General features: G+C 40.8%; 1 protein-coding gene across 3 annotated transcripts in view; it reads left to right on the forward strand.

Moving 5' to 3' along the window:
• ST6GALNAC4 (ST6 N-acetylgalactosaminide alpha-2,6-sialyltransferase 4) overlaps positions 1-11,790 on the forward strand; it is a 30,435-nt gene extending 18,645 nt beyond the window's left edge. For 2 of the 3 annotated variants that reach the window (XM_069069535.1, XM_069069536.1), the window contains exons 7-8: positions 2,094-2,239; positions 8,900-11,764. In XM_069069535.1, the coding sequence (XP_068925636.1) occupies positions 2,094-2,239; positions 8,900-9,289 (536 nt within the window). In that variant the 3' untranslated portion in view covers positions 9,290-11,764. Of the gene's footprint in view, positions 1-2,093; positions 2,240-8,899 lie in introns of all 3 variants that reach the window. The other variant, XM_069069537.1, reaches the window with a different exon arrangement.
• Positions 11,791-12,701: the final 911 nt, after the last annotated feature.

Below are 12,701 nucleotides of genomic sequence, written 5' to 3' on the forward strand. Positions count from 1 at the left end.
TCTGAGGCACAGACCATTCAGACTTGCATTGGACTTAACATAATGGTGGCAATGATAATATTAGTATGGGAATATAGGCTTTCAGGTCTGAAAGGTGCTTTACATACATTATCTCATTAGATCCTGTGAGTATGCTAGTTATTTTACTTCCCCTCCCCCCAATGATACTTTACAGACAAGGAAACAGACCGAGATAAGGTGACACGTCAGAGTTGGTATTTGAAACTCTGTCTTCCTGCCTTGGGAGGAGTGATGGACTTGGAGTCAGGAAGGCCTCTGTTCATGTTAGCTACCCCAGACAGCTGTGCAATCTTAAGGAAGTAGCAAATTCTCAGCCTTGGGTTTTCTCATCTCCACGGTAACATGGGGACGATAATAGCACCCACTTCCCCAGAGTTGTGAAGATCAAATGAGATGGTAATTGTAAAGCATTTCTGCACGCTGCCTGGCACATAGGCACCATGTAAATATTATTTAACCTCTTTGCCTCAGCTCATATGTAAAATGGGGATAATAATCGCATCTACTTCCTAGCATTGTTGTAAGGGTCAAATGAAATAACTGTAAAGCACTTAGCACAGTGCCTGGCACATAGGAAGCATGATAAAAATGTTAGTTTATTATTATTTCCACTACATCAAATTAGCTCCATCTGAGTTGTGACTAGAAATTCAGAGGGCCGTGAATTTAGGAAATGCCAGCAGCAGTTGCAGTCTTCTGGAAGCAATAGAGTTTAGCACCTCCTTAGGAGCCATTAGTTAAAATTGGAAGTTATCAGATGGCAGACTGGAGTGTCACTTCCTCCCTCTACCCAGTCCCACCTTGCTTCCCACCCATATGGGGGCACTGGCCCCTGAAAGAGGCTCATGACAATGTGTCCAAGGGCTCTGTCTCACCCTCCTGGCCCCCCATTCTCTGTCCCTAAAGTTGCACTCTGACACTCTTTCCTAGGTGAAGTTTATGGTACTAGCCCCTGGGCACAGAGTTTCCTGGTTACAGCTCTGCTCACTGCCTCTGCTCCACCAGGTGCCCTGGAATATTGGCTTACCCTGAGGGGTTAGCTTTGCCTTTGCTCTGACTCAATCTCAGTGAACCCGGTAGCTTAGTGAAAAGTTTGCTGATGACAATGATAATGAAAAGTTGGCAATTTCTCTCCCAGTCCTCCCTGCCAGCACACCCACAAAATTTCGTCTTTGGAGGCTGTTATGCTTTGTGTTAGGCTAAGCCACTCAAAGGCTGCCACATCATAGGAAGACCTACCACCCAGTCTACTAGTCACAACCAAAACCTGATCTGGAGTTTGGATTAGGATGGGGGGAGATGTTGGGGATGCAGTGGAGGTAGCTGCGTCTAGCAGGAATGATCACTAGGGCTGGGGAGAGAAAGGGGAGGGCACAGGGTTGTAGAATGGGCAAGAGTGGTGGTGGTGGGGAGAGTGGCTGAATCTAAGCAGTTAGGATTCATTGACTCCTAAACTAAAGGCCTTTCTGACTCCCAATTCTGTGTTCCAACATTCTGTGCTAGGGGTTAAGTGATTTACCTAAAGTCACACAGATATTAAGAGTCTGGATTTGAACTCGGGTCCCTTGACTACAAAACCAGCTCCCTCTCTGCTCTGAGGTCCCTTTCAGCTCTAACAGACATTTCCTCAATTTAGTCCTGTTCCTCTATCGTGAGGTAGGTTTGCCCCTGATCATTTCTCACAAATGAGCAATATTCCTACTTCTCTGCTTCCGGTCCCCACCTATTCTGTAAAGCAGTGACATATAGCCTCCTTGCTGACCCCCAAAAAAGACTTCATCGTTCAGCCCTGGCCTGGGCATTTTCTCTGGCTGCCTCCCCCCCCCCCCCCCATGCCTGGAATGCTCTACCTCCTCATCTCTACCTCCTGGCTCCTTAAGTCCCAGCTAAAATCCTGCCTTGCTACAGGATGTCATTTCCGATTCCAGGCCCTTCCCTCTATTAATTTTGTTGTTTGTCCTTTGTTCTCTAAGAGGACCATGGCATCAGGAAGGTGATTCCATGACTTGCAAGTGAATTGGATTTAAGTGAGGAAGGCTGTACAATGTCACCATCCTTGATTTCTCCTCCAGAGCCACCTGGGTCCAGTGGTGAGATATACATCAGGACAACTGGAGATAGCCCTGGATGCAATGGGAGACCTTGGCCTTTTTATGCTAAGGTCTTTAACAGGTCTCAGTCTGACGGAGGTAATGCCCATTCAGTGATTAAGGCTAAGGTAAGAAATGAGATAAAGAATGACCTCTTTTACTTAGTTAAAAGAAAAATCCGTCTGGGAGGGGAAGACCCACAAGGTTTCTGACCAAAACTGAAACAGTTGTTATTTAATTCATTCAGAGCCATCCGGCCCAAACAATGACCAGGTGGGGCTTGGGCTGGGACCTATTGTTGGCCAATCAATGAGAGCCAGAGGGTTTGGGTTTAAGGCATGGTCCTTAAGAAGGTAATTTAGTCCTTAAACCCCAAGATATCTGAAGATTTTAGGGATTAAATTTATATTCCTTAGGGCACAGCACCCTCAGGTAAGGGTGGCCAGCCTATGCGGTCAGAGGGGAAGGGGATAGGAGGACTTTGTTGTCCAACTGGAACCGACCAGTTGGATCCTCGGTGGGGCAGCTTCTGCTACACACAGGCTGTTGTTTCTCCTTCATTCTGGAAGAGGACTGATGGGGAAAAACGGGATCCCGATAGGTTCAGCAGATATTCTGATCTTATCCAAGACCAGAAAACCTGCAATATCATCTGGAAAGAATTCAAGGTCTCAGGCTTAATTGGAGTGAGAGTTGTAGAAGTTTATTGTTACACTTCCACGAGAAGCGGGCAAGAGTCCTTTAGGGGACCTGCAAGTGAGAGCTTTTACTTTTACATGCTTTACTTTTAAAGGGTAGGGCTGCCATTGTCAGGGCTGGCCTGACAGGAGGGGCCTCAAGGCATAGACAAAGGTCAGAGCTGACCAAGAGGAGCATGTGAATAGATAGTTTAGATAAGATTTGGGCCAGGTCGTTAAGGAGACAAAAGGCAAAGATAAAGGAGGGTGTGGGCCAGCCCTGGCCTTGATTACTTAATCAAGAGATTAAGTAAGAACAAAAGGGGTCGAAGGGTGTTGCCTAGGTGGAATGTGGGATAGGGGGAAGGGGCAGATCTCAAGGGCGGGAAAGGACAAATCCCAACTTCACAGACTGGCTCCACAAGTTGGTCGGACCTAGACCCCAGGTAGCCCATCGGGACCATGACATCAGGGAGATGATGCCGACAGGTACAGGCCCAAAGCGGGACCTTTTCCCTTTACCCTTAAAGAATCTGAGTCTTATTTGTCCATAGGCCCTGGGAAAGCCTCACCTTGAACTCCTTAATTTTATCACTTAATCTGGCTTTTTCATACCCAAATCTGTTACCCTTAACCTAGTTTAGCCCTCCATTGTCTATTACCTCCAGATTGCTTCTAGCTACTTCCCATCCAGATCCCATTCTCTGGCTTCCTGGGTATCTGACCCCTAGTCACCCCAGTCCCATCAAGATCATCCTTAAACTCCTCTTCAGGACCCTCCCTGAACCCCTCCTCTAGTCTAGTCACCCCAGACTACTTGGCCCCCCTTAGATCCCTCCTACAGTGTTTCTGTATGTAAGATCCATCTTGCCTCCTCAAAGGTGCCCTGATTCTTTCTGGCCTGCTTGTTAATGTTAGTGATGTTCAGATTCCTTAAGCGCCTACCCAATATGGCAAATCTTTTATAAACTTTGTTCTGACTCAGAGAAGTCTTGAGTCAAATCATTCGGCAGGACCTGGCATGTCGGTATTTTGGGTCTTGAGCACCCCTAAACCTAAACCTCAACAATGCCATGACTTGCAAGTGAATTGGATTTAAGTGCGAGAGGGCTGTGCAAAGTCACCAGCCTCACTTTCTCTTCTGGGGAGCAAAACTGCTTATTGCCTCTGCCCTAGCTCAGCTCCAGTCCTGCCCTTTCATAGAATTAGGTCAAGAGGCTTCCTTCCTACAGGGCTCTCCTTACTGCTGTTACCATTGTGAGAAATATGCTTAGTCTAGGAATAAATAGTATTTGTTGGAAAGCCAGGAGGGTTTTCATTACATTTATTCCTTCTGAATACAAAAGGTCGCTCCCTTAAAGGAGTACGCTGACTCAGACAAACTGGAGCCCTTTTGTCCGGCTTCCGTTAGAATTTCCTGCCTGGTCTCCATTGGCTGGGTGCATCCTCCTGTATTGCCCTCGTCATGCTCCACTCAAACAGCTCGGCCAGCCTTCGCACAAGCCTCTAGCCCGCTACCTCATCCAAAGCCTGGCCCCGCTAGATCACAGCTCTGGTTACAACCAGTCACTTCTGACCCCTTCTGCTATCCAAAATAGGAGCATTTTTAATTATGTGGGAACAAAATTCCTCCTGTCGTTTCCCACCCCATGAACCTTCCTCTTCCTTGACCCAATAACCTGAGTCGTCTGAGTAACTGCACTAGGCCTATTGATCACCTACTCTACCCTAATTCCCTCATACCATCTGAGAAACAAGATATATGAGACCAGCCAAAATGGCAGAGGAAGAGCAAATCAGTCTTGCTCTCTCTCCCATAACTATTGCAATGAGGATCAAGGAAGAACACCAGACTAAAGAATTGACTGAAAAATCCAAGGAGAAACCACAGTGGGTCATTTTTTCCAGACCAGTCTAGCACAAGGAGATAGCCAGAGGCCTGTGGGCCCTGGGTAGGGTAGTCCAGCCAAGAAAGCCCACACGGAGCCTTTCAGCATAGAAACTGGGCTGTGTGTGGGCAAGAAACAGGAAGAGGAGAGAGCTGGCAGCTACATGTCCTGAACCTGGACTGGCACCACAGGGCCAGCACATTTTGCCTGAGGCTGGGCCCTGAAGCTGAGTAACCAAGGCAGGGATTGTAGACTAACCTTGGGCTTATTGCTTCATCCCTCTGACACTGGAGCAGGATCTTGGACTTTTAACAACCAAGGGTGAGCCCATAGAATCTATATCACTCTGAACCTGCAGAGTATTCCAGCTAGCTGATAGAGGCTGGGGCCAGCAACTGTCAACTGGATTGTTAGTTAAAGGCAAACCTACATGATGGGGGACGGGATCCCAATAGGTTCAGCAGGAATTCTGATCTTATCTAAGACCAGAGAACCTACAATATCGTCTGGAAAGAATTCAAGATCTCAGGCTTAATTGGAGTGAGAGTTGTAGAAGTTTATTGTTACGCTTCCCAAGGCAAGAGTCCTTTAGGGGACCTGCAAATGAGAGGGGTACATGCTTTTACCTTTAAAGGGTAGGGCTGCCATTGTCAGGGCTGACCTGACGGGAGGGGCCTCAGTGCATAGACAAAGGTCAGAGCTGACCAAGTGGAGCATGTGAATAGATAGTTTAGATAAGATTTGGGCCAGGTCAGGAGACAAAAGGCAAGGATAAAGAAGGGTGTGGGCCAGGCCCAGAAGAAATGAAGAGATTAAGTAAGGACAAAGAGGTCACAGGGTGTTGTCTAGGTGGAGTGTGGGATAGGGAGAAGGGGCAGAGCTCAAGGGTGGGAAAGGACAAGTTGCAGTTACAACTTCACAGACTGGTTTTACAAGTTGGTTTGACCTAGACCCCAGGTACCCCATCATACAGACCTATTGACCATACTCAAACCAGAGTTGGAAGTCTATACAATTCAGACCAGGAAGGCAGCAATCAGACAGTGACCTAGCTCACATGCTTAAGGTCCACAGAAAGTTGTCAGCTCCCTGCCTGAGCCAAGGAATTCTAAAATGAAAACTCCCAGGGATGTCATAAACACAATTTAGAAATTCCAGGTCAAAGATAAAATACTAAGAGAACCCAGAAAGAGTTCAAGTACCAAGAACTGCAGTGAGGATGATACAAGATTTGGCAACTACCCAGGGTTAAATGTTTTAACAACCAGTTCTCTGGAGGAGAAAATGTATACGTGATTCATTCCTAAGTTTATTCTACATTAACATTTTCTCTGTTACTTTCCTAAGTCTAGACAATAAACAAAACAATAAATCAAGCCCTGATTTGTAGCATTCAATGATTTCTGAGATGTAATACTCATATGGAATGTTTAACAATTGGCTCTTACAAGCTAGTATGAACTGGCTTCAGCACATCCTTGCAGGTACTACTATAAAGAAGTAGAGAGATTGGAACACAATGTTGCAAAAGGCTAAAGATATAGGCTTACAACCAAAAATAACTTTCCTAGCAAAACTGAGCATTATTCTGCAGAGGAAAAGTAAGTCTTGAATGAAATAGAGAACTTCCAAGAATTCCTGATGAAAGGACTCCAGAGCTGAGTAGAAAATTTGAAATACAAACATTGGGGTCAAGTAAAAGATAAAAAAGTAAAATACATTTGAGCAATTAGGAGGTACTGTACAAGGATAAAGAATTTATATTCTAGGTAGAGAGTTAAAATAATTGTCAGAAGGGGTCATAGAGGGAATTATAGAAGACAAAGGCCTAGATTTGTCTTTATTATGTTTTAAACATCTTTACAAAAGAAAGGAGGAGGTGAAAAAGGAATACAGAGGAGAAGGGTAGAGGAACTTACTATCTCAAATAACTTGGGTATTCAACCAAGACTACATAGAGGAAGAAGTGGAGGGGAGCAGATGTCACTTTGAACCTCACTTTTATCTGAAACAAAGGCTCATTTAATCACCTCCCACACTCCCACATACACACAATTTGGTGTAGAAATACATTCAACTCAATGAAGAAATAAGAAGGAATGGTGGGGGGAGGAAAGGAGGAGAATAAAATTCAGAGAGAGATCAGTTATAAGCAAAACAAATTCTAACCTTGGAGGGTGGATCATGAAGAAATGTTTAAAAGAAAAGAAAGGGTATGAACCCATGCAGTTTGAGTGAGGAAGAGAAGGGTTTAAGAGCGGAAGCCGATTACATCAAGCATAGAGTACTGGTACTGAACATGTTCCTCTCTGCCCCCTTTTTAGAAAGAGTAGAGGAGACAGAAGAAAAGGCATAAGAGAATAGAATGGAGGGAAATATACAATTAAACACTCATAACTAAGAATATAAATGGATGAACTTAGCTTAAAATGGAAGAGGATTAGAGGCAGAATCTCACAATATGTTGTTTACAAGGAACACACTTGATGTTTTGATGATATTAAAATAATTGCAAAGGGAGGGGAAGAGGAATACACTGAGAGGGGGAAGGAGAAGAATGGGAAAACTTATCTTACATTAAGATGCACAAGTAGAAGTCTATATAACAAGGAGAAAGTGTGTGTGAAAGGAGGGAGTGACATGGGAACCTACTCTCATCTGAACAGGTCAAAGGGAAGAATACTCACAAACACATAGCTGGGTACAGAAATGCATTTCACCCAAAGGAAAATAAGAGTGAAAGAAGTTAAAGGAAAGGGGAGAAATAAGGGGAAGGATAGATTAAGGATGGGATTAGTCAGAAGCAGGGCAAACTCTTTTTTTTTTTTTTTTTAAGCAATTGGGGTTAAGTAACTTGCCCAAGGTTACACAGCAGTTTATTTTGTGTGGGTTTTAAGTATCTGAGGCCTGAACCCCCAGGGCCGGGCAAACTCTTAAAAGAGGGAGAGGGAGCAGCAGCTAGGTGGCAAAGTGAATAGAGCACCGGCCTTGGGGTCAGAAGGATCTGAGTTCCAATGTGACCTCAGACACTTGACACACTACCCATGTGACCTTGGGCAAGTCACTTACCCCCCAATTGCCCTGCCTTCCCCTCCTCCAAAAAGAAAAAAAAAGAGGGAGAGGGAAACAGAGAAGGAAAAATGTGAGAGAATAGGATGGAGATGAGTACATAATTAACAATCATAATTATGAATGTAAATTCGATGAACTCATCCATAAAACAGAAGAGGATAAATCTAACAACAACAAAAAAAAGTGGGAGATCTGAATAGAATTTTATAAAAGTTAGATATGCTAAACATCCAAAGAATATTGAATGGGAATAGAAATGTTTATACATAGAGCTCAGTTTTGCATAACAACTTCATAGACATTGACCATTTATTAGGACATAAAACCTCACAGACAAATCTAGAAAAGCAGAAATATCAAATTCATCTTTTACTAATCATAATGCAATGAAATTCTATTCAATAAAGGGTCTTTAAGAAAAAAAAATTGGAAACTAAATAACTTTTTTTTTTGGCTTTTTGGAGGGCAATTGGGGTTAATTGACTTACCCAAGGTCACATGGCTAGTTTTTGTATTAAGTGTCTGAGGCTGGATCGGAACCCAGATCCTCCTGACTCCAGGGCCAGTGCTCTATTCACTGTGCCGCCTAAATGCCCCGAAACTAAATAACTTAATCCTAAATAATGGGTGGGTCAAAGAACATATCATAGAAGCAATCAATAATTTCATTAAAGATAATGAAAACTGTGAGACAACATACCATCATTTTTTGGTATGTAGCCACGGCAGTCCTTGTGAGAATTTTTATGTTTCTTAACATTTTCCATCAATAAGAGAAAGAGCAGATCAATGAATTGATCATATGTGATAGTAATGGCATTTAAAGTTCCCCTGTATTGGCTTGGTTTTCAAATTGATTGTGTTAAAACCCAGAGTTTGTTAATCCCACCTGTGGGATGGGCTTGTTGATGTGAAAAGAAAGACCTGAACTGGGAGGAGCTGGTGATGTAGATTTGGAGAGACACTAGAGAGAGGTGGAAGATCTTTTTGGAAGCAGCACCTCGTGGAGAGAGAGAGACTAAGAGAATTGCTGGTGTCCGCTTTGAATTGCCCTGGACTTTTGAGACCTGCCCCCTGAGCTGCCAAGGACTGAGGAGACATGGCTGTTTTACTGGTACTTTGTCTGTCTGTTTTGATGTTATTTTGCCAGATTTGTCCACTGGTGAAAGACAGTCCTTTTGTTGAAGAAGTCCTGGAACCTGGCTATTCGCTAAGAAGCCCTGAGACTGTCCTGCAGACAGAGAGTGAATACTGTCCACTGGTGAAGGACAGTGCTGTTGTTGCAGGGGTCTGGGAGCCTTTCTGTTGGTTCAGAAGCCCTGAAGAAGGATTTTCTTGTTGTATGTTTACAGAAATCCTGGGAGAGGGCTTTGCTAATGTGTTCAGGGGTTCTAGGACTGTTCTACAGACAGAGGATAAATTCATGAAGGGACTAGCAATGTATCTTATGGCCTTGCTAAGCCTTGTCTCCCCAGGAACTAAGATTGCTGAGAACTTGCCTCGTGTCAAGATGAAGAAAAGACCTCCATTTGGGTATTAAGTGCTGTGTTTAAATTTGATGTAACTCTGGGGTAGATTCAATTGTGATTCAGGGGGTGGGGAACTTTTGACCTTATTGTGCTCTGTGATTGACAAATGAAAGTACTTTACCTATGTTTGGAAACTAATCTCCATTTGAGAAGAGGGGCTTTGTGGTGGACTTAATTAAGGTATAGCCTAGGGGTGGAGAGGTATTTAGAACAGGGACTTTGTAATTGATTGAATGATTGGAAGGTCCTGGGGTGGGGTAGTACTTGGAGATTATTTAATCACACTTAGTAAATGCTGTATTTTGAATGATGTCATGTTTTGATCTTCTCTGTTCTTGGTTTGTCACTGAATAAAATAGAGAGCACCTATGCTGGTATTCTGAACCTTGGGAAGTTGCCTTTCTTTTGGCATTACATTACATCATAAAACTGAAACAAACAATTTAGAAAATCAAACTAAAACTTCCAATTAAATATCAAAATAGAAATCTTGAAAACCAAAGGAGAGATTAATAAAATTAAAAGAAAAAACTCATCAAATTACCAAGTAAATTAAAGAACTTAAAAAAAAAAACCAAACCAAAGAGATAAACCAATAACTAACTTAATTTTTAAAAAGAAAGTAAAACCAAATTGCTGGTGTCAAAAATTAAAAAGGTGAATTTCATAACCAATAAAGAAAAAAGAAAAGAAATTATTAGGATCAATTTTGCCCAATTAAATATGCCACTAAAACTGAGTCTAAATGGAATGGATGAATATTTACAAAAATATAAATTGTCCAGATTAAAAGAACAGGAGAGTACTTAAATAATCTTATCTTAGAAAAAGAAATTAAACAAGACATAAATGAACCCCTAAAAGGAAAAAGGCCTAGGATCATATGGGTTTATAAACAAGTCCTTTTAAAAAAAGTTTTAAAATATGTTTTATTCATTTCATTAAATATTTCCCAATTACATAAAAAAATTTAACATTAATTTTTGAATATTCTGAATTTCAAATTCTCTCCCTCCTCCCCACTTCTCTATCCCTTGAGGAGGCAAGCAGTATGATATAGATTATACATGTAAAGTCATGCAAAACATATTTCCATATTAGCCAAGTTGCAAAAGAAAACACATACCAAAAAAAAGAAAAAGAAATTTTAAAAAGTATTCTTCAATCTGTATGCCCAGTTACTCAGTTCTCTCTCTGGAGATGGATAGCATTTTTTCATCGAGTCCTTTGGAATTGTCTTTACAGACAATTTCTATCAAATGTTTAAAGAATAATTAATTCTAATACTACATAAACTATTTGGGAGAATTAGGAAAATAAGGGGTCCCATAAAATTCTTTCTATGACACAAATATGCTCTTGATACCTAAACCATTGATAATCAAAACAGAAAAAGAAAATATAAAAGACAACATTCCTAATGGATATTGCTGCAAAAATTTTAAATAAAATACTAACAAGGAGACTGCAGTAAGAGATTACAAAGATTATACACCAAGATCAGGCTGGATGCAGGGCTAGTTCAATATTAGGAAAACCACAAACATAACTGACCGTATTAATAATAAAAACAGGGGTGGCCAGGTAGCACAGCGAGTAAGAACACCGGCTCCAGTGTTGGGATGACCTGGGATCGAATCGCAGGCTCAGACACTTAGCACCCACCCAGAAACACCTGGCTGTGTAACCTTGAGCAAGTTACTTAACCCCAATTGCTTTAAAATAATAATAAAAACAAAAAATATATAATTATATCCATAGATACAGAAAAAGCTTTTGACAAGATGCAATACTTATTACATTTAAAAAACATTAGAAAGCATAGGAATAAAAGGAGTTTTCCTTGATATGATAAGCAGTATCAATATAAAACCAAGAGTCAGCATTGCCTGTACTAGAGATAAGCTATAGGCCTTTCCAATAAGGTCAGGAGTAAAGCAAGGATGTGCATTATCACCATTACTGTTTGATATAGTGCTGGAAATACTAGCTATTGTAATAAGATAAAAAAAAAAAAAAGAAATGAAAGGACTAAATGAAAGGAAAGATAGGCAAAGGGAAAACAAAATGATTACCTTTTTTTTTTTCAGATGATATGATGGTATACTTAGAGCACTTTAGGGAGTCAACTAAAAACTAATTGAAACAATTAGCAACTTCAGCAAAATTACAGCATATAAACCCATATAAATCATCAACATTTCTATATATTTTAAACAAAATGCTGCAGGAAGAGAGAGAAAGAAATTCCATGTAATGTTGGAATTACTTTTTATTGAATCTACATAAGAATTTGTAAAATCATCTGGAACTGGTATTTTTTTTTCCTTTGGGGGTTGATTTATGGCTTGTTCAATGTTTCTGAATTTAAAATATTTAAATTCTCCTTTTTTTTGTTCTGTCAATATGGGTATTTTATATTTTTTGTAAATGTTAATCCAACTATTAGTCTCATTGTTTTTTTTAAAATTCTTTTAATTCAATTTTAAATTTCAATTTTATTAATATCTCCTTTGATTTTCAGGATTTCTATTTTGATGTTTAATTGGGGTTTGTAATTTTTTGATTTTCTAGGTTGTTTTTGTTTTCAGTTTTGTGCCCAATAACATGTCAATTTTATGCCTCACTCCTTTCTTTCCCTTATTGATGAAATGTATTAAGAAATATAGATTTTCTTATAAGGATTGCCATGACTACATCCCCCAAATTTTGGTATTTTGTCTTACTGTGTCTATCTGATGCTCTGAGGAGCAAGAAATGAACTTTGAGAGTAACTTTTTAGACCCCACTCATTTAAAGCTGAAATGAGAACTTGTTTAATATTCATACCAGATCTGGTCATGAGCTTGATGGGATCAATGTTATATAGGAACTGAAATGAGACCAAATCTAATTTTCTGATGCCAAGATAGTGTAGGTGAGAGTGTGCCTTTTATAAAAGCTAATTGATTTTAAGTGGTTAAGTAGAACTGAGGTCACTGATGGGTTTGAGGGTTTCAATGGAGAAGAAGCAACCACAGTCCTTTCAAGGTTCCACTTAGAACCTTGAAGAGAAGATGTAGCAGACCCTACTCTGGGAGAGTAAGGCATATTTGCCACATACTTGCTATGTAATAGGGATAAACTAGAGGCCTTTCCAATGAGGTTGACAGTCAAACAATCACCACTATTTTTTGATAAAATGTTAGAAATGCTAGTTATAGCAATAAGAGAATACAAAGAAATTGAGAGAATAAGCATAGGTAAAGAGGAAACAAAATTATCCCTTTTTGCAGATGATATAATGGTTTACTTATAGAATCCATAGAGAGTCAACTAAAAAATTAATTGAAATGGGGCGGCCAGGTAGCACAGCGAGTAAGAGCACCGGCTCCAGTGTCAGAATGACCTGGTGATCGAATCCCGGGCTCAGACACTTAGCAC

This window comes from Petaurus breviceps, unplaced genomic scaffold (genome assembly GCF_028583685.1).
Source record: "Petaurus breviceps papuanus isolate PSGF00001 unplaced genomic scaffold, PetGlider_PUasm1.0 90779, whole genome shotgun sequence".
NCBI lineage: Eukaryota > Metazoa > Chordata > Mammalia > Diprotodontia > Petauridae > Petaurus > Petaurus breviceps.